The 19,254-nt window shown below is 38.2% G+C and overlaps 2 protein-coding genes across 2 annotated transcripts in view; one reads left to right on the top strand and one right to left on the bottom strand.

Annotated features, from left to right (window-relative positions):
- Nucleotides 1–8,824, top strand: part of LOC307003681 (uncharacterized protein) — a 13,060-nt gene extending 4,236 nt beyond the window's left edge. Inside the window, exons 3-25 of the mRNA XM_079622397.1 lie at nt 1–11; nt 111–250; nt 331–535; nt 636–740; nt 926–1,119; nt 1,196–1,337; nt 1,489–2,136; nt 2,311–2,334; nt 2,740–2,793; nt 3,220–3,296; nt 3,397–3,516; nt 3,585–3,632; nt 4,064–4,147; nt 4,257–4,322; nt 4,493–4,581; nt 6,867–6,918; nt 7,004–7,054; nt 7,197–7,241; nt 7,332–7,396; nt 7,484–7,556; nt 7,834–7,987; nt 8,160–8,270; nt 8,378–8,824. The exon at nt 1–11 is cut by the window's left edge and continues 1,276 nt beyond it. Of these exons, the coding sequence (XP_079478523.1) occupies nt 1–11; nt 111–250; nt 331–535; nt 636–740; nt 926–1,119; nt 1,196–1,337; nt 1,489–2,136; nt 2,311–2,334; nt 2,740–2,793; nt 3,220–3,296; nt 3,397–3,516; nt 3,585–3,632; nt 4,064–4,147; nt 4,257–4,322; nt 4,493–4,581; nt 6,867–6,918; nt 7,004–7,054; nt 7,197–7,241; nt 7,332–7,396; nt 7,484–7,556; nt 7,834–7,987; nt 8,160–8,270; nt 8,378–8,487 (2,668 nt within the window). The 3' untranslated portion in view covers nt 8,488–8,824. The remainder of the gene's footprint in view (nt 12–110; nt 251–330; nt 536–635; nt 741–925; nt 1,120–1,195; nt 1,338–1,488; nt 2,137–2,310; nt 2,335–2,739; nt 2,794–3,219; nt 3,297–3,396; nt 3,517–3,584; nt 3,633–4,063; nt 4,148–4,256; nt 4,323–4,492; nt 4,582–6,866; nt 6,919–7,003; nt 7,055–7,196; nt 7,242–7,331; nt 7,397–7,483; nt 7,557–7,833; nt 7,988–8,159; nt 8,271–8,377) is intronic.
- A 6,443-nt stretch (nt 8,825–15,267) lies between these two features.
- Nucleotides 15,268–18,339, bottom strand: LOC307003685 (uncharacterized protein). The gene is made up of 2 exons (XM_079622403.1): nt 18,078–18,339; nt 15,268–16,228 (listed from the first exon to the last, which is right to left on the bottom strand). The coding sequence occupies exons 1-2, from the start codon at nt 18,191–18,193 to the stop codon at nt 15,331–15,333; spliced, it is 1,014 nt and encodes a 337-aa protein (XP_079478529.1). The 5' UTR covers nt 18,194–18,339; the 3' UTR covers nt 15,268–15,330.
- Nucleotides 18,340–19,254: the final 915 nt, after the last annotated feature.

Raw genomic sequence — 19,254 nt, 5'->3', positions numbered from 1 at the left:
CATTGTTGAGGGTAAGTATGAGTAAAATCTAGCTAATTAGTGTAACATCACTATGTTAAGCTGTCTGAATGAATACTTTTTTTGTGATTTAAATATATATATTTTTACAGGCTTTTCTACCTACTACCGCATGTGCAGCATCTGTGGTCTAAAATACCGCTATCAAGAGTGGACTGATGGTCTTCACAATTTTGATGACCATTTGCTGATGTCATTACACATGTGTGTTGTCCTGCGCCATTCACTCCAGGTTTGCGGTTATTAAAGGTTTTAATTATATGGTGTTCTTTTAAATTATCTATATGCTAATAACTAATCTTGTAAAAACAGACTCATCATGCCATTAGCAGAGCTGTTGAGGTTTTGGAGACCACAACACAACAGAAATTTCCACGAAAAGACAAAATCCTTCATGCGTACATGCATTTCGAAGCACTAACAGACCATGACTACGCATACTCCTGTGTTAAGTGTGGCTACCATCCAGCGGTTGTTGTGATGGATCTTCACAAAAAGGCGGCATTTAATATGCCTGGTAGGTCATATCAACATAAGAGCTACTTAATAATCTTAAAAATATTCTATAAACATTCTTATAAACATGTTCTTTGTTTCATTGAGACTTTTTATTACAGTGAGTGAGATTCCTGCTCCACCACCTGAGTATGACGGTCAGATCAATTTGAAAGACTTTTGGAGATCCGTGACTGCTGAAGTAGTTTGCCGGGGCCTATTGGGCAGTAAGGAGTTATTTTGTTTTTGTTAGAGTTAGACATACAAGTTTAACAAGTTGCATAATGGATAGCTACAATTGTTTTAAAATAATTGCATTAGACTAAATTGAGCAAGGGAAACTACTAACCAAATGTGTATATATTTTTTAGTTTTCACTGTTTTTACTTATTGAAAAAGTAAATTTTTTCAGGTGCCCGTCAAAATCCTTTTTTGGTGTCACCATCATACCACTACTGGGCTCCTTGGATTGGTCCCAACACCAGAAGAGAAGATACAGTTTTAAATACTGAGTATGCCAAGATGCACGCCCCAAGACCAGCTACTGAAGATGCCGAACTTCAAGTTACAGAGGAGAGGCTAGAAGAAGTGCTTACCAATCTTAAGGTAATTTTGTTGTTTTGTTTTCTACATAAACAAATCAATATATTGGATACTTGTTATTGCAACCTTGTATGTGCAGGTGGATGTTGTGCGGCGCCTTTGCAAGCAATGTGGTCTGGACCCATCAGGTTCCAAAATTGATCTTGTTCTAAGACTTAGACAGGAGATGAGAAACAGGTCATCTTATGACAAGGTTTTCCAGAAGGTTTGGGGGGCTTCAGGTAGGATTACTTTTGAGAAATATTTTAGTCCATGTAATGTGAATAGTGTTGTGTTCAACACAGGGTATTGCTTTCAATATAGTTTTTGTTTAAGACCGCTTAGAATTATATATGTATTAGTGTGACCAAAACATATTTATTTTCTTTTTAGGGGGTTGGGCAGTCATCACATGCCCCTGTGGAGTTGTGTATTCCCTGAAGTTCCTTCTTCGGGGAGAGTCTCCGCGGGACTACGCAGATTGTCTTTTGTCTTTTAAACATTTCCCAAATATCAATATCTATGACTTTGCAAGGGGCTTAGCCACACACACTAACCTTAGGGAGCCAGAATGTATCCCTTTCAGACCTTATGAGGGACGACTAAAAGAGCCTACTCCAGAAAATATCAAACTAGCCGTTGAGGGTCAACTGAAAGTAAACCTCCTTTGGTTGAAGGAAAAGAAGGACAACGTGGATCCAGATTGTCATCCTGTTACAGGTTCAGCTGAACATTATGCACTTTACGATCTGTTTCATGAAAATAACACAAAAGATGCTCGAGATGCATTGCGTAAAATTCAGATAGTCCCAGAATTGGCAGGCTGGGTGAACAGTCAATGTGCTGAACAGCTTTTTTCTGACATGAGAAAAAACAATTACTTCCTCAACACACTCACTCCATCTGGACACATTTTCATGATGCGAAATATACTACAGCATTACAACACAAAACAAAATAAGAGGATAGAAGATGGCATCAGAAAGATTGTACCACAAAATGCCCAGTTGCATTTAGATGTACATGGACAAATAATAATGGGTAACTCAGTTCATTTTGTTTATACATTTTTATTCCTGTCATGACTTTTCTGAATGTTATATTACAATTTTCTTTTTATTGGTGCTACCCCAGTAGCCACAGCCTCAGATGAGACACCTGCAGCCACAGCCTCAGATGAGACACCTGTAGCCACATCCTCAGATGAGACACCTGTAGCCACAGCCTCAGATGAGACACCTGCAGCCACATCCACAGATGAGACACCTGTAGCCACATCCTCAGATGAGACACCTGCAGCCACAGCCTCAGATGGGACACCTGCAGCCACAGCCTCATATGAGACACCTGCAGCCACAGCCTCAGATGAGACACCTGTAGCCACATCCTCAGATGAGACACCTGTAGCCACATCCTCAGATGAGACACCTGTAGCCACATCCTCAGATGAGACACCTGCAGCCACAGCCTCAGATGAGACACCTGTAGCCACATCCTCAGATGAGACACCTGCAGCCACAGCCTCAGATGAGACACCTACAGCCACATCCTCAGATGAGACACCTGTAGCCACATCCTCAGATGAGACACCTGCAGCCACAGCCTCAGATGAGACACCTGCAGCCACAGCCTCAGATGGGACACCTGCAGCCACATCCTCAGATGGGACACCTGCAGCCACATCCTCAGATGGGACACCTGCAGCCACATCCTCAGATGAGACACCTGTAGCCACATCCTCAGATGAGACACCTGTAGCCACATCCTCAGATGAGACACCTGCAGCCACAGCCTCAGATGAGACACCTGTAGCCACATCCTCAGATGGGACACCTGCAGCCACAGCCTCAGATGAGACACCTGCAGCCACAGCCTCAGATGAGACACCTGCAGCCACAGCCTCAGATGAGACACCTGCAGCCACATCCTCAGATGAGACACCTGCAGCCACAGATGGGACACCTGCAGCCACATCCTCATATTGGACACCTGCAGCCACAGCCTCAGATGGGACACCTGCAGCCACATCCTCATATTGGACACCTGCAGCCACAGCCTCAGATGGGACACTTGCAGCCACAGCCTCAGATGGGACACTTGCAGCTCCAGCCTCAGATGGGACACCTGGATCCGTGGCTAGGCTGATGCATGCGGAAAGGGAATTAAAAGACTTCCGGCGCTGGGAAGGCCCGAAAACTTTGTTAAATTTCCTTTTGACAGTCTCCCCCGACCCACAAAATAACTTAATTGTGGGGTCGGGGAAATTGTGGAGAGTGCTGATATGTATTTTTCATTTTCCAGCATGACTGTGTGTTAGATTGCACAAAGCCACAGGATGAAGTAGTCTGTTCTGTCGGCACAACAGTCTTAAGAAGAGCAGATTGTGTTGGTCTGGGAACCAATTGTGAACTGGAGGCAACAGTAAGTAACATTTATACGGTTCCATTACGGTTTGCGGTTTGCCTGTGCTAACGTTATTCTTTTGCTAGGTTGTAAACTGCTGCCTTTCATTGATATGCTACCTTGCTGGACAGAAGATATGTTATGATTTCGTTTACATTTAAAGTGATACTCCACTTTAAAATGAAAATTCTGTCATCATATACTCACCCTCATGTTTCAATCCTTTATGAATTTCTTTCTTCTGCTGAACACAAAGGACGATATTTAGAAGAATGTCAGTAACCAGACAGTTTTTGGTTCCCATTGACTTCCATAGTAGGAAAAAAATATACTATGGAAGACAATGAGACCAGAAACTGTCTGGTTACTGACATTCTTCTAAATATCTTCCTTTCTGTTCAGCAGAAGAAAGAAATTCATAAAGGATTGAAACATGAGGGTGAGTATATGATGACAGAATTTTCATTTTAAAGTGGAGTATCCTTTTAATAATGTGTATGCAAAGGTTGTTCTGAAAGTTATGGTTTTGATATAGCTATACTTAATCACTTTCATCTGCCATTAGGGATTAGATGTCCTTGCTGTGGATTCCTATGTATTGGCATGTTGGAGTCCACCTCACTGTGTAGACCCTTTTGAGATATTACCAGTTAGTGGTTATTACTTCATATAATTACAATTTGATTAAAGAGATGTGTTTGTACTCTACACTGTTGTTGCACTATCAACTTTGATCTGTGTAATTTGCTCACCAACAGGCAAATGCAGCATTTAAAGACTGCATCCTCTTTCCAATATGGACACCTGGACACTGGCACTTGTGTGTAAGTTTTGGCTGTCAATTGTGTCATCTTTTAGCATTTTAAATAGGTGTTGAAGACAGACGTGTTGCAGTTTTACTAATGAGGAGTGAGTAAGAAGTAGGTTTGTACATTCCAACGTGAGATATACAAGACCGTCAACATTGTTTTGATTGATTTACATATATTCACAGGTCATGAAGCCCAAACTTAAAAGGATGTACATTCTTGATTCATCCGACCCTTGTGGTTTTGGGCAGGCGTATTACGTGTCCATGTTCAGGTTTTCTACTAATATCTAGGGACTGTTCTTTGTCCCCTGTTCAGTGCGAGGTTTGGGACTGTTCTTTGTCCCCTGTTCAGTGCGAGGTTTGGGACTGTTCTTTGTCCCCTGTTCAGTGCGAGGTTTGGGACTGTTCTTTGTCCCCTGTTCAGTGCAAAGTTGACTGTTGTTTGTGTACTTTTTAATGTTTGCATGTTTGTTGTTGAGATGGTCCTTGCTTAACCTGTTAGCCTTCAGCGCCACTTTTGAAAAATCCCCAGAAATAGCATACCCAACCTAAAAAAGATTCAATTAATTGACCCTTTGTCCTAAAAGCTCAAGTATGGTCTCATTTGAAAGCTGACACCTGCCACTTTATTGGAAATGTAGAATGAATTATTGTCATAATGAAAAAAAAAATATGAATAGCTTCAAAGTTGTGTAAGTTATTAGAAATTTATTTTTATGAAACATCTTCATGAAAATTAAATTGAAGTTGGCCCGTCAGCACTCTAGAAATGCACTCCAGCTAAAGACACATGTCTGACCATGTTATATTTAAAATTTGAAGGTGATAAGTCTAAAACTCTGTATTTTGTTAAATGTTTTTCAAGATCATCTCCAATGACTTTATTTTGAATTGACTCTAAAATGCAAACTTGTGTTTATTGTCATCTATTAGCATCTATTCAGTCTATTGTCTCTATTGTTTTGTGGTGCAAACGAGCCCCATTCAGTGTCACTCTCTCCTGCACACATTTACAGCTTTCCAGCCGGCTTATGGCCATAAATATTATTTTCCTTTGTCTCCATTATAATCGCTAACGACTGGCTAATCACGGTGTTTCACCCCCTAATTTCTTTCATAATCTTCACTTCACATTTGAAACTGTATCAAATGCCTTTCTTAAATAAAGAAATATTTCAGTAAGCATTCCGATTTAGAAAAAAAATCATAAAAAATAACAGCTAGATGGCAGGTGCAACTAGAGAGCTAGCTAGCATGTTAGCTTAGCACACCATCAATACACGACAATTTATGAGATTAAAACCCTGTTTGAGCTCCAAACTTACTTTATAGTGCAAGTCGAGTGTTTTAAATAATCTTCTATGAGCTTATTTGGCTTCAGAAAAGAAAATCAGACAGAAAATATATGATTTGATATTATTCTGCACTATTGTAAAGTCTATACCGATTAGCATTAGATTATACATATAATCTATTATTATAAAAATACCTGACATGGCTCGAAGAACACAGGTAAATCAAATATCATTGCAATCATGTTTATTGTCTTCAAAACATCTTTATCTGCATGTTATAGCGATCTCTGAAAGCTAACGTTAGCTGTGTTTATGCTATACTGTCTATGTGTTTATGTCAGTGACGTCCTGGAAGGTCACAGGTTATTTCTTCTTCGTGAGCTTTCATATTTGGAAAAAACTGTGCATAGAGCGCCCTCATTCTGCTGTATGGATTGAAAACACAGTACATCAGAGTATCCAGCGCTCTTTATGTATACATCGACGCATTTGGATATAAATTCAATAAATATTATTCCTGTCTATAGAAATATGATGTAAACCTATGATAATATATCAATATTTCTCCAAATCTGCACATTTTTGAGCCAAAAGCCCTGAGGAACGTTGTTTTGTCACGCGTTCTCAAGACAACAGCACCGGAGTTTTTTTCTGAATGGAGCAGCTGACGCTCATAATTCATATTAAAGGTATCGACTCATTTTTTCATTACATAAATCCTGACACAAATTAAGACATAACTGTCACTATAAGTTTCTCAGAATACAATAGTGGTCAAATACTGAAACGTGAGACTTATATATTTTTAATGATGTATAGTTTGTCAAGGTAATAACATTAAATCTGATAGTAACTTTGAACTATTTAAAAAAAAAAACGCTTCAGAGCGTCCTCGCTCTGGTGAAGGTTAACAGGTTAAAAGATCCAACTCTATCTCTATCATAAAGTCTGAGCCAGAGTGGTTTATTGAGAAATGTAACTATTCTTCTACAACCATTCTTGTAAATTTCTTCAATGCCAAAATCTTTTGAAATTCAGTTAAAAGGTTGCCAATTCAGCACAATGTTGGGTTAGGCCTAGTCAACCACTGAAAGAATGTCATTGAAAGAACTGTAACAGTAGAGAACAAAGTACATGTCAAACTTGCTACTGCAACCCAAATAGCGGGGTTTTCAAAATTGGACCTATAGAGGTGGATCCTAAGTTTAAAACTGTTTTCAACATGTAAGAAGTTTTAACTCTGTATCTGTTCTCTTTTGAAGCATGATCGCAACACAATTGGTAGCTGGACACTGGCAACTCGTTAAAAACAAGGTACATTGCACTCAGCATTTAACACTGTTTTCTGACAACTGTCATCAATACAAAATGTATATAGTATGTTTGGGATTTTTGTCAGGATATTCCATCACAGAGAGACCACTTGGACTGTGGAGTGTTCATGCTAATGGTATGTTACAAATTAAGCTCCAAGTTAACCTTACCTGACTTTGGGGATTGCATTAGTGGCTTTTCAAAGGCAATGGGTATAGAAAGAATTTGTAAGTGCTAGGAAATGTATAATTTTAAAATGAATATCTTATGTGTTATAGTATGCACTATACATTACTTTCGAGTGGCCATTTGATTTTACCCAGGTGAGAGCCTTTAATTTATTACAGAAATTATTTGATGACTGTTTCATTTTGTCTCAGTTTTTGATGTTTTTTTGGTTCTTGTTTCCTTAGACTGACATGCCTTTAATCCGAGAGTGTTGGCTGAACCTTGCATTGAAGTGCATGAGCCATGAAAGGTGAGAATCAGATTTGCAAAACAATGTTGTCTTTCCAAAGTTTTCACTTTCTTTGTTTTATTTTTTAAACCATTTACCGTGTTATAGGGAAGCCTCAAGCCTCAAGAAGTTTCAAGTGGATTACATGCATGGTAGTCCCAAGGACCACTGGATTCTTATGGTATAATGTCTGACAAGTCACTAGCAATTTGTACATTGTAGAAATATTGCCTCACAGAATACTAGTGTTTGTATTCCTTGCAAATATGTTGATTTTATACAACCTTGACTTCACAATCACCCTGTTAGATTTTACTTCACAATAAAAACAGTTGGGCCGTCATCCCTTACTTTTTACCCACTACATACCAAAAACAAAGACATAGATAAATTGAAGAACTGGGCTTTTGGGCCATTATCTTTTCTTTTGTTTCTCTTTTTTATTTATTTGCTCACAGTTGCCAGCATCTGTTCTGGAGGACATTTTTATTGATGTGGTTCTCCAGGAGGGTGACGAAGCAATTTTGAAGCTGGCCCTTGTGTGCACTCGCTTCAGAGACCTTGTGACACGGGAAGGCTTCAGAAGACGGGCCCATTTTCTTTGGCTTGACAGTAAGTGTTAATTGCTTGTTAATTAAACAATCAATTGTTTTTGCATAACTTTTTCAAAAGTTACATAATTTTATAAAAATTCCGGTGAATTTTTCCTTGATTGGCTGGTTAATGAATTCCAGCCTTGTGCATTTTTGAATGTGTGATTTAAAAAATGTTTTTATGTTTACAGGTGTCACAAATTGGACTGTTTTCTCACCGTACTACAAGGCGGAGTACTACAAAATGTACAAACTTGAAACGTGCAGGCAATGTAGAGAAGTATACAAACACTGCACTCCAGGTATGCATTGTTAGTTGTTGCCATGGAGCTTTTTACTTTCAATGATGAATTAAAACATTAAAAAAATAATGAACATTGAAATATTTGCTTTCTTTGCTAACCCACAGGATATGGAGGTCGAGGAAGAAAGGGGGAACTTTTTAGAATAATATGCGAAGACACCCACCCAGACTTCTGCAGCGAGTTCTGCCAGATCTGTGCTGACCTGGAAGGCTGAATTGTTAATTGTGAATGTCCGGTGGTTTCCCTGTAATGTTTGTGTCATTTCTGTGTGTGCTCCCAATGTGGTTTTCCTTATGTTTTGCCTTCAAAGTTTCCCTACTGTTTTCAAAATGTCTGTTTTACCTAGTGTGTTAATAAACGTGTTTTATTGTGCTGGTAATGAATTTTTGATGCATTTATGTAAGTGAGATGCTCTTATGTTATGTAAATTAAGTCAGATTCCCTTGTGAAGTCATTTATAAGTTTAAAATTAGTGCTGCTATAATTTAGTCACTTACAGTTGCATAATCAGTAGTGGAAAAGCACACATATTTTCTACTTGAATTTAAACATGATTTAATATTACTCAAAAGTAGATGCACCTACTTATTAATAATATACTTAAATATTTGAAATCAAAGTGCATGTGGACTACTGAGAGGGGTAAAAGATAAGCCAATCAAAGAATACATTTCTTTTAAAGAGATATTAATTCTTGCATGTAACAAGGCAATCACATGCTTTTCAGGGAAGATGAAATGTAAGAATTTTTAATCAATCTTTTTGTTTTGGATTATAATTAAACGCTTTTTCCAAATGAAAAAAAAAAATCACATTCACACAATGAACAAACTACTATGTTTGTAACTTTTTAAACTTTATTAAATAAGATTTATTTTTAGCAAGTTCGTTTTTCAGTCAAAAGTCAAATCATCTTCATTTATATAGCACTTTTAACAGTGTAGATTTGTTTCAAAGCAGCTTTACAGAGATAAACTTATAATTTAAGGAAATGGAGATGGTTTTGGCTTAATAGCGGTTCTTTAATAAAATTATTTTCCAGCTAAAGTTAGTTTTGATTGATTCGCTTCCGTCGCAACGATCATTAGTTATTAAATTAGGGGCAGCTAAGACGACACCATTCTCTCTACACAGACTTTAAACGCGAACCTGATTCGACCAATCAGAATGCAGTGGGAGGAAATCCAACTCCGCCCCTCGGATCTGGATCCAACTCCGCCCATCGGATCTGGATCCAACTCCGCCCATCGGATCTTATGTACTGCATTGAGGTGCTACTGCCCTAATGGGACAAAAACAAGTATGTGTGTGTGTGTGTGTGTGTGTGTGTGTGTGTGTGTGTGTGTGAGAGAGTAGCTGCTCCCCAGGGTCCATTTCTCCGTGCGTGTGTGTGTGTGTGTGTGTGTGTTTGTGTGTGTGAGCAGGAGGAGATGGAGCAGCCTGCAGCATGATGAGGTCACACAATTTCTGAAAGACATTCAGACAGGACAAGTATGTAAGATACATTTAAAGGCATATAAGAAATGACATCAGATGCATTTTATATGTGAAAAGATTATTCATAAAGACATTTACTGTAACAATACTTATGTGATTATACTCACTGTGCCCATTTTGGATATGGAGGTGGACAGGAGGAAATGGCGAACAGGAGCCATGGGACAGCAGTAGGTGGAGAGTAGGTGGGCCCAGCACCAAAGGGAAAAAGTCACTCATCCAAATTCACTGCAACTTCCTTTATCAGGGGATTTTGGAGATTCACCAAAGCACAGCAGAGCTGTACCACCACGTCAGCATGGCTTCGTAAGGAGTGAGGAACAAAGTGCAGGATTTTATCTTCTTTCAAACGAGCATTTGCCCTCTCGACATGAATTCTTGTCCGTGAGTCTTGTCTTTTGTGAGTTTTACTTCACTCTTGGTTAACTTGCCATGGTGCAAGTATGGTGGAATGTTCAAGCTGACTCCTTCTGGCAAAAGATCTCGAATCAGAAAGCCTTTGTCAGCAAGGACGACATCACCCGACTTGAAGACTTTGAGGATGCCACACTTAGCCACAATGGCCTTGTCAGAGACTGACCCAGGATACAATCTGCTGCAATATGTAATGACAGCGTTTGGTGTATGAGGAGTAGGTGTGTTTTTGAAGGTGCATGGAGGCAGGAGTAGCAATTTCAACATCAGTGCAGTCTATCACCATCCTGCAGTTACGGAACATCTGGAAAGACAATGGTAGGCTCGACTGGTTTTTCTCCCGACTTGGCACAGCGGCCATGATGTCTTTGAACCAAAGTTCATGTAGAACATAGATAAAAGTCTGTACAACATTAGCCACGCAGGACGAGCCACATTTAAAAAGCTGACCAAGGTGCAGGTTAGTGTAATTATGACGAAGCTTCATCAGAGTCATCAGGATCTGGTCATCAATTGACAGACATTCTACCTTCCACCCAGCATAGTACACGATAGACTCCTTGAATCACAACACATAGCCAACAAAGATGTTAAAAATGGTTCTGTCAGGGAAGCCAGTTTCCATCCGTAGGACCTTTTCATCTAGGATTGATGCAGAGTACCTGGAACATTAATGCATATGTCGAATGGGACTGGACGTCATGGGCAGGCTCTCCTGTGTGGGCTGACTCGGGCTGTCCTCGACAGGTTCATTGTGACTACGCCCTAGGAACCATGTTGGACCCCTTTCAAGTCCATCTTTAAAATGGCAGCTGCACACTCTGGAGTAGGGATTGGGTGCCCTGTCTGCACGCCTGATTGAACAAAAAAAACAATTGTTATTCATACTCATGGTTTACTTACATGCATTAAGGCATAATCAAATACATTTATGCCTAAACTGGTTAATATATGCACTAAATCATTTAAAAATACACTTATGTATTACTGCATAAACAAGTACATATATGCATTAAAGCCTAAGCAAACACAGTTATGCATTAAAGCATAAGCAAATACATGTATGCATTAATGCCTAAACAAGTACATTTATGCATTAAAGGTAGGGTAGGTCAGAATTGTCTAAAAAAACTTTTATTCAAATTTGTTTAAACTGTCTTTATATACCAATACATAATTAAAATGCAAGTACTCTGAAATAGAGAGTATAAAAAACTGAGTGACTCTAGTGTATTTAATCTTCAATAAACACAGCTCATTAATTCCATTCACTCCCACCTAAAAACGGGTGCGCGCACGCGGGCAGAGCCAATAATAGCGGCGGTAGACATGGCGACGGAGAGTGACAGTCGCGCAAGCCAATCACTTGTTTTCTCCCGAATGGAGTTAATGAGCAGTGTTTTTGAAGATTAAATACACTATAGTCACTCAATTTTTATACTCTTTTTCAAAGTACTTCCATTTTAATTATGTATTGGTATATAAAGACAGTTTAAGCCAATTTGAAAAAAGTTCTTTAGACAATTCTTACCTACACAACCTTTAAAGCCTAAACAAATACAGTTATGCATTAAAGCATAAGCAAATACATGTATGCATTGAAGCCTAAACAAATACAGTTATGCATTAATGCCTAAACAAATACAGTTATGCATTAATGCCTAAACAAGTACATGTATGCATTAATGCCCTAACGTTACTATTACAGTTTTTCTCGATTGCTTAAACATAGGGATGTTAACCGATGACCGTTTGACCGATGGTTGACCGTATCAACGTTAACCGATCAAAGTTTTCGGCAGTCGGTAAAAAAAAAAAAAGGTGATCTCTAAATTAGTCTATTATAGACAGTGGACTAAACGCTACTACAGTTAGCATCTCATTCCAATATCTTTTTGTGTGAAGTGAACAAATCCCTCTCACTCAATCTTTCATAACTCGCCCGTTTGTACTTAATAAACCAATAAAAACATTCGGCGCGAGGTCACAGCGTTTGGGTTCGCGCACTCACAATGTTTGCAGAAAGTAAAGGCTACAGGCTAACACACTCGAGGTTAGAGCCAGGGCAGACGACAGGAGGAAGCGTGCAGAGAAGAGTAGTGTGTGGGACCATTTCACCAAACAGAATGACACAGATGTAACGTAAGTTGCAACTTGTGTGATACAGTGCTTAAATATGGAAATACATTACATCTACATTTCAGTGGTAACAGATAAGCTGATGATGGTCATCATCTTTCTTTATTATTGTTAGCACTAACGTTACCTCAAACTCTTCGGTTCGGAGCTGTCATTTTCTGAAATGAGCCGCGGCAATGTTTCAAATGAGCTTCTAATGCTAGACAAACGCCTTTATTTTCAACGCGATCACCTTGTACCCAAACCATTTAGAAACTAACGCCCGTTTCACACATACTCCGTGTGCAGTGCGTATGCGGTGCGTATTTTTTTCCGTACCCATGTTAACAGGTTAGAGCTTTCACACTGCACACGGATGCGGTCCGGCAATCCGCTCCAGTTGCGGTGCGTATACAGCAGTGCAGCGATCGTTTACGCACAGAGTCTATTTTCTGCTGTGCTGCACCGCACCGGAGCGTATTGTTCACATTGAAATAAACATAGATTGACAAGAAACTGTAATAATTTGATCATATACTCATAATTACAGTTAATGTGTTCTACATTTACTAAATTACAGGATCAATAAATTAATAAAAAAATCAGTATAGTCCCAAGAGTTGCAAAATGCGATCAGATATGACTTTTCCCCGTCAAGAAATACATGATATGGGGGAGGGGAGGGGGGCACTAGCATCATAGCAGACAATCACGTGAGAGGCTGGTGGAGAGAAAAGTTACTCAAAAAACAGTGACATGGATGACAATCGTCTTATTGTGGAGGTGGAAAAATACACCATTCTGTATGATCCACGGAATATGCTGTATAAAGATTTAAATGCCAAAGAAAGGGCATGGGAAGCCATTTCTTCGGCTATTGGTGTCGATGGTAAGTTTTAAAATGTTTGTTTCAAGTGCGATGTTTATAGGCCTTTAGTTGACTAATGAATACAAAAAGTTATTTATATGATTATTGCGTTTAAACGAGAATATAAATATATTTTATTGCTGCATGTTGTTCTATTTAAACAATATGTAACGTTACTGTGTTGCCCTTTTTATTTATTTTGTTTATCGTCACATTCAACCTTCATGTCATGCGAATTTATTAAATGTTAATGAACAGCAGAATATGTAGTTGTAGCCTATATCTGAATTCATAAGTAAATCATATTATATAGGCTAGTTTTATTTTTGAATATACAGAAGTTAAACAGGGTGTAATTATAAGTTTGTTATAGTTATAATTAATTTTGACTATGTAATTGTAAATCAAACTGTTTATCTATTTGGTGCTACAGCCAGCCTTATTTATAGCAGAGGAAAAATACTCGTTTTAATGTAGATAAGTGGCATGTACTAACAATTATATCAAATGTTAATTTCCAAAAAGGACCTTTGTCTTCTGGGTGCTAGCCCTCTCTTCCGGTTCTTATATTTTTTTCAATCTTAAAATATGCATTTATAATCAGTATTTATACATTTGTATTCTAATTTAAAATATATGTAGGCTAATACAAATGATAACTTATATATATATATATATATATATATATATATATATATATATATATATATATATATATATATATATATATTAGGGCTGTCAAAAGATTAATCGTGATTAATCGCATCCAAACTAAAAGTTTGTATTTACATAATATATGTGTGTGTACTGTGTATAATTATTTATATATATATAAAAACACACACAATCATGTATATATTTAAGAAAAATTGGTTATAATTATATATAAAATATTTATATACAGTGCTATGCATAAGTTTAGACACCCATGCTAAAGTTGCCTAAAAAGAGGAATAAAAAATCATCTTTTGGAAATTTATCTTAATGCCTTAATTTAAAAAATGAGGAAAAATCCAACCTTTAAGGACACCAATTTTCTTTGTGAATGAATAATGTATCGTTAAAAAATAAATGTTCTTCCTTAAAATACAGGGTGCATAAGTTTGGACACCCCTATGTTAAATTCCCATAGAGGCAGGCAGATTTTTATTTTTAAAGGCCAGTTACTTCATGGATCCAGGATACTCTGCATCCTGATAAAGTTCCCTTGGCCTTTGGGATTAAAATAGCCCCACATCATCACACACCCTTCACCATACCTGGAGATTGGCATGGTTTTATTTCAGTTAGCCTAACAGCTGGTTTGATTTGCATTGAAAGATGATCTTATGGAAAGTACCCCATGCCAATCTCCAGGTATGTTGAAGGGTGTGTGATGATGTGGGGCTATTTTAATTCCAAAGGCCAAGGGAACTTTATCAGGATGCAGAGTATCCTGGATCCATGAAGTAACTGGCCTTTAAAAATAAAAATCTGCCGGCCTCTATGGGAATTTAACATAGGGGTGTCCAAACTTATGCACCCTGTATTTTAAGGAAGAACATTTATTTTTTAACGATACATTATTCATTCACAAAGAAAATTGGTGTCCTTAAAGGTTGGATTTTTCCTCATTTTTTAAATTAAGGCATTAAGATAAATTTCCAAAAGATGATTTTTTATTCCTCTTTTTAGGCAACTTTAGCATGGGTGTCTAAACTTATGCATAGCACTGTATAACATAAATGTATATACAGTATATAAATTCAATTATTCCTTAAATATATACATGAATGTGTGTGTATTTATACATAATAATTCTACACAGTATACACACATATATTATGTAAACACAAACTTTTATTTTGGATGTGATTAATTACGATTAATCTTTTGACAGCCCTAATAAATATGTATATATGTATATATATATATATATATATATATATATATATTTATGTGTATATATGTGTATATATATGTATATATATATGTGTATATATATGTATAAAATATGTTCTTACATATATGTTCTTACATTACAAAAGAATTGAGACAAGAAGTGGTTAAGTTGTATTTATTGGTATTTGTACTTTCTCAAATTATTTTTTTAACTATTAACTATTTACAATTCAAAATGTTCTGTAAAGATTCGGTACTTGGAGAAGGTTAATACAGATCTTAGATCATCTGTTCTTGCCAGGACACTCTGCCTTCTGGGGAGTTGAAAAATGTGCAAAGCCTCTCGCGTACGTCATAGGCTTCCCTGCATCCCCTGTTGCCACCCATACTTTGCACAGGTGGTAGCACTTCCCCTCTTTCTTCTGACTCCTCCAGCCACCTTTGGTTTTCTGAAGGATTCAGGAGGTAGTTGTGTAGGATGCAGGCTGCAGTGACCACAGAATCAGCATTTGACGGCTTCACGTTCATCTTTGTGTGGAGCACTCTCCATCTGGATGATAGAATGCCAAAGGCACACTCAATAACCATCCGTGCCCGAGACAATCTGTAATTGAACATTCTGTGCCATTTTGGAATTTGTTTTCCAGGAAATGGCCTCATCAGATATGTCTTCAGGGGAAATGCAGCATCTCCCACCATGGTGTGTGGCATCGGACCTTGTGCCCCAGACCCTGGCAAAGGGCAGTCTGCAGGCACAGACAATGTTTTGGCCTCCACTGCTCTTCCAAGTGCTGAACCACTATATACTCCTCCATCACTTGTTCTACCAAAGTCACCCACTTGTAGAAAAGTGAATCGGTAGTCAGCATCAGCCAGTGCTAAGAGAACAATAGAGAATGTTCCCTTGTAATTATAATACAAGCTCCCAGAATGTGCTGGTGACACTAAGGTGACATGTTTTCCATCAATTGCACCTATGCAATTTGGAAAATTCCATTTCTCCCAAAAGTTGGTGGCAATATTTCTCCACATTTCCTCAGATGGTTTTGGGAACTGGGAAGCCATCATTTGCCTCTCAATAGCTCTGCATGTCATGTGGACAGATTCAGCCACGGTACTTATTCCAAGCCTATATTGGAATGCTAGGCTGCTGAAACTCTCCCCTGTGCCAAGGAATCTGTGAACATAAGAAACAATAATGTATTTTTTTTTTAAATTCACTTTTTTTTCAGTTAATGAATGTAAGCGGAAATGGAGACTACTGAGAGATGCCTTTGTAAGATGTAAAAAGCAAAAGAAAATGCCTAGTGGTTCTGCTGGTGGCACTGTCAAGGAGTGGAAATATGAACGAGTGATGTCTTTCCTGTTGCCACATATGCAGACAAGAAGGTTAGTATGTTTGTAATGTTGACAAAATAACTCAACAATTAATTAGGGGAAACAAGAATTGTTTAAATAATTGATAACACTTTACAATAAGGTTTGTTAGTTACTATTAGTTAACTACATTACTTAACATGAACTAATAATGAACTGCACGTATACAGCATTTATTAATCTTTGTTCATGTTAATTTCAACATTTAATAATAATTTATTAAAATCGTGTTAACATTATTCATGCACTGTGAACTAACATGAACAAACAATGAACAGCTGTATTTATGTTAACTAACGTCAACACAGATGAACTAATACAGTAACAAATGTATTGCTCATGGTTAGTTAATACATTAACTATTGAACCTTATTGTAAAGTGTAACCAAATTATTTTTTCTTACTAATTTTTGAATATTGTTATACCGTATGTTTTCAAAATACAAAACTAATGTGTTGTAATTATATTCAATTGTAAATGTAAATTAACAACACCTGTTATTATTTCAGTTCAAAAACCACTTTACAACTAGAGGATGAACCAGTGGATATGAGTTTGGTTGAGGAGGATGTGGATCCAGAGATATGCCAGCTCAGCAGACCATACAGTCCCCTCATAGTTATTCAAAGGCCTGCAACACCTGCACTGGAAAATCAAATATGTTTAACCCCCACAGCACCCCCAGCCACCTCTACTCCTCCATTATCAACACAAATCGCTGACCCCCCTGCCCATCCCAGAGTGCAGACAATAGTGAATGAAGGCCGACAGAGACAAAAAAGGAGAAGAGTTGCATCACCAAGTCCAACAGAACAACAGCTTCTGGATATTATCACTCAACCAACAACTACAGCTCCACCTCAAGTACCAAGACAGGAGGATGAGATGTACTATTTTGCCCTTAGTTTAGTCCCTAAACTAAACAGGCTTCATCCAAGGAACCAAAATAGGGCACAAATCCATATCCTCAACTATCTTGCGAATTTGGAGGATGAAAATCAACGACCTCAAGCCACACAAGCCGGTCCTGTGTTCTCACATACCCAGTCCCCACAAACAACAGGATTTCAGCCGATCCACCCCACCACCTCTTGCCATGAAGTCCAGGCCCATCACCCCCACCATATGACACCTCCCCCAACAACATCCTACCATCAGCATGGATCAGAACAGGATTCCTCTCATGTTTATCATCAGTTCCCTTAGTTAAAGTTCTTGTACACTACATTTAATGTGAATTATTAATAGGTTTGCAATATTTGTTCATTTAAATTATGGCAAGTTATTACTTTAATGTTTTTTTAAAGTAGGCTACTCTTTTTTTTTAAGTGTTAAAGTTCTCATAATAATATGTACAAAGTTATCCCATGTATGCATGATTGAGTTGTAATGTTTGGATATTGTACTTAATAAAAATATTGAAATACATATGTGGATATATATATATATATATATATATATATATATATATGGATATATATATTACACACACAATTTTTTTTTTACAAGTACCCTATAGTTGAAAATGTCACTTTTGTATTTTTAAATATGACTAATCAAATCATTTTAAAAAACAAATTTTAAACAAATATATAGCATTCAATTTATTAATTTATACATGTAATTAATATACTTAATTTGTCCTGACCTCAGTGTAACAGCAAGTCTCTGCTTGGGTTCGATGGACACACGATAAGTTGTGGTTTGCCTTGTGATGTCTGCTCCAACCAGAGAAAGAACATTGTCCATCTGTTCAGCACTCATCCGAAAGTACTTTAGGTGCCGGTCACTGTAAAGCCGAAGTTCTGAGACAAGATGGTAATAAGCACCAAACTGTCTCCTGCACTGGTTGACCGAGTGAACCCAAATGCGTCTCTTTCTTCTCCTTCTTAGCAACAGATATAGCGCGATAGCTTTTCTTAACTAGTGTCCTTGGATAAGATAAAACATCGAAGTATTTTAAGGGGATAACAACGAGCCGTATGACGACCAGACAGACCTCGCCGACACACGAGTCGCCATCAACCCAGGCCACAGACCAAGGTTCAAAGATGGAAAACTTATTATCCGAAATAAGTAAAATGAACTCTACCCTGCAGTCAGTAGCGACGGATGTGTCATCAATAAAAGAGGTTGTCACTGACGTTAAAAATTTGGTGAGTGCAATCCAAGAAAGGCTGGACGAAGCGGAGGGCCGCATCTCCAGTATGGAAGATGTCACCTCGAAGCTTGTCGGTGACGGTGAGCGACATGATAAACAACTGGAAGTTATGTGGAATTGTATTGAGGATTTAGAAAACAGGAGCCGCCGCAACAACGTAAGGATGATCGGTCTAAAAGAAGGGCTGGAGGCAGGTGGATTGATCAAGTGCGTGTGTAAAATCTTATCTGAGGGACTGGGAATTGATCCGGATGGAGAATTCGAGATTGAGAGGGCGCACCGCGCTCTTGCTCCCAGGCCCAGTGCCGATCAACCACCAAGAATAATTTTGATTAAGTTTCTGCGTTCATCAGCCAGGGAGAAATTACTTCAAGCGCCCAAAGAAAAAGGATCGACGAAATGGGAGGGATGCAGGATTTCATTTTTCCCCGACATGTCAAGAGAGCTGGCCAGGAAACGGAGAGATTTCACCGTTTCGCGGAGGATGCTGAGAAGCATCAACGTGAAATATACGCTGGCATATCCAGCCTCACTTCGTTTCACATGGCAAGGGAAGAACAAGGTGTTCACCTCGAGTACGGATGCAGAGCAATTCATCAAAGAGCGTTGCGGGGCAAAAGAGTGACGGGACCAAATATTCTTTGCAAGATCGCCAAAGTGGAGC

Source organism: Phoxinus phoxinus (genome assembly GCF_949152265.1).
Source record: "Phoxinus phoxinus genome assembly, chromosome: 9".
Taxonomy (NCBI): Eukaryota; Metazoa; Chordata; class Actinopteri; order Cypriniformes; family Leuciscidae; genus Phoxinus; species Phoxinus phoxinus.
This window is presented reverse-complemented; position numbering and strand designations above follow the sequence as displayed.

Bases quoted from the DNA above. Each gene is read 5' to 3' on its own strand.
- LOC307003685 (XM_079622403.1), bottom strand. From the start codon at position 18,193: ATGAGTGCTGAACAGATGGACAATGTTCTTTCTCTGGTTGGAGCAGAC. The intron at 16,229-18,077 runs GTCAGGACAAAT...TTATGTTCACAG, and splicing joins AGACTTGCTGTTACACTGAG to ATTCCTTGGCACAGGGGAGA.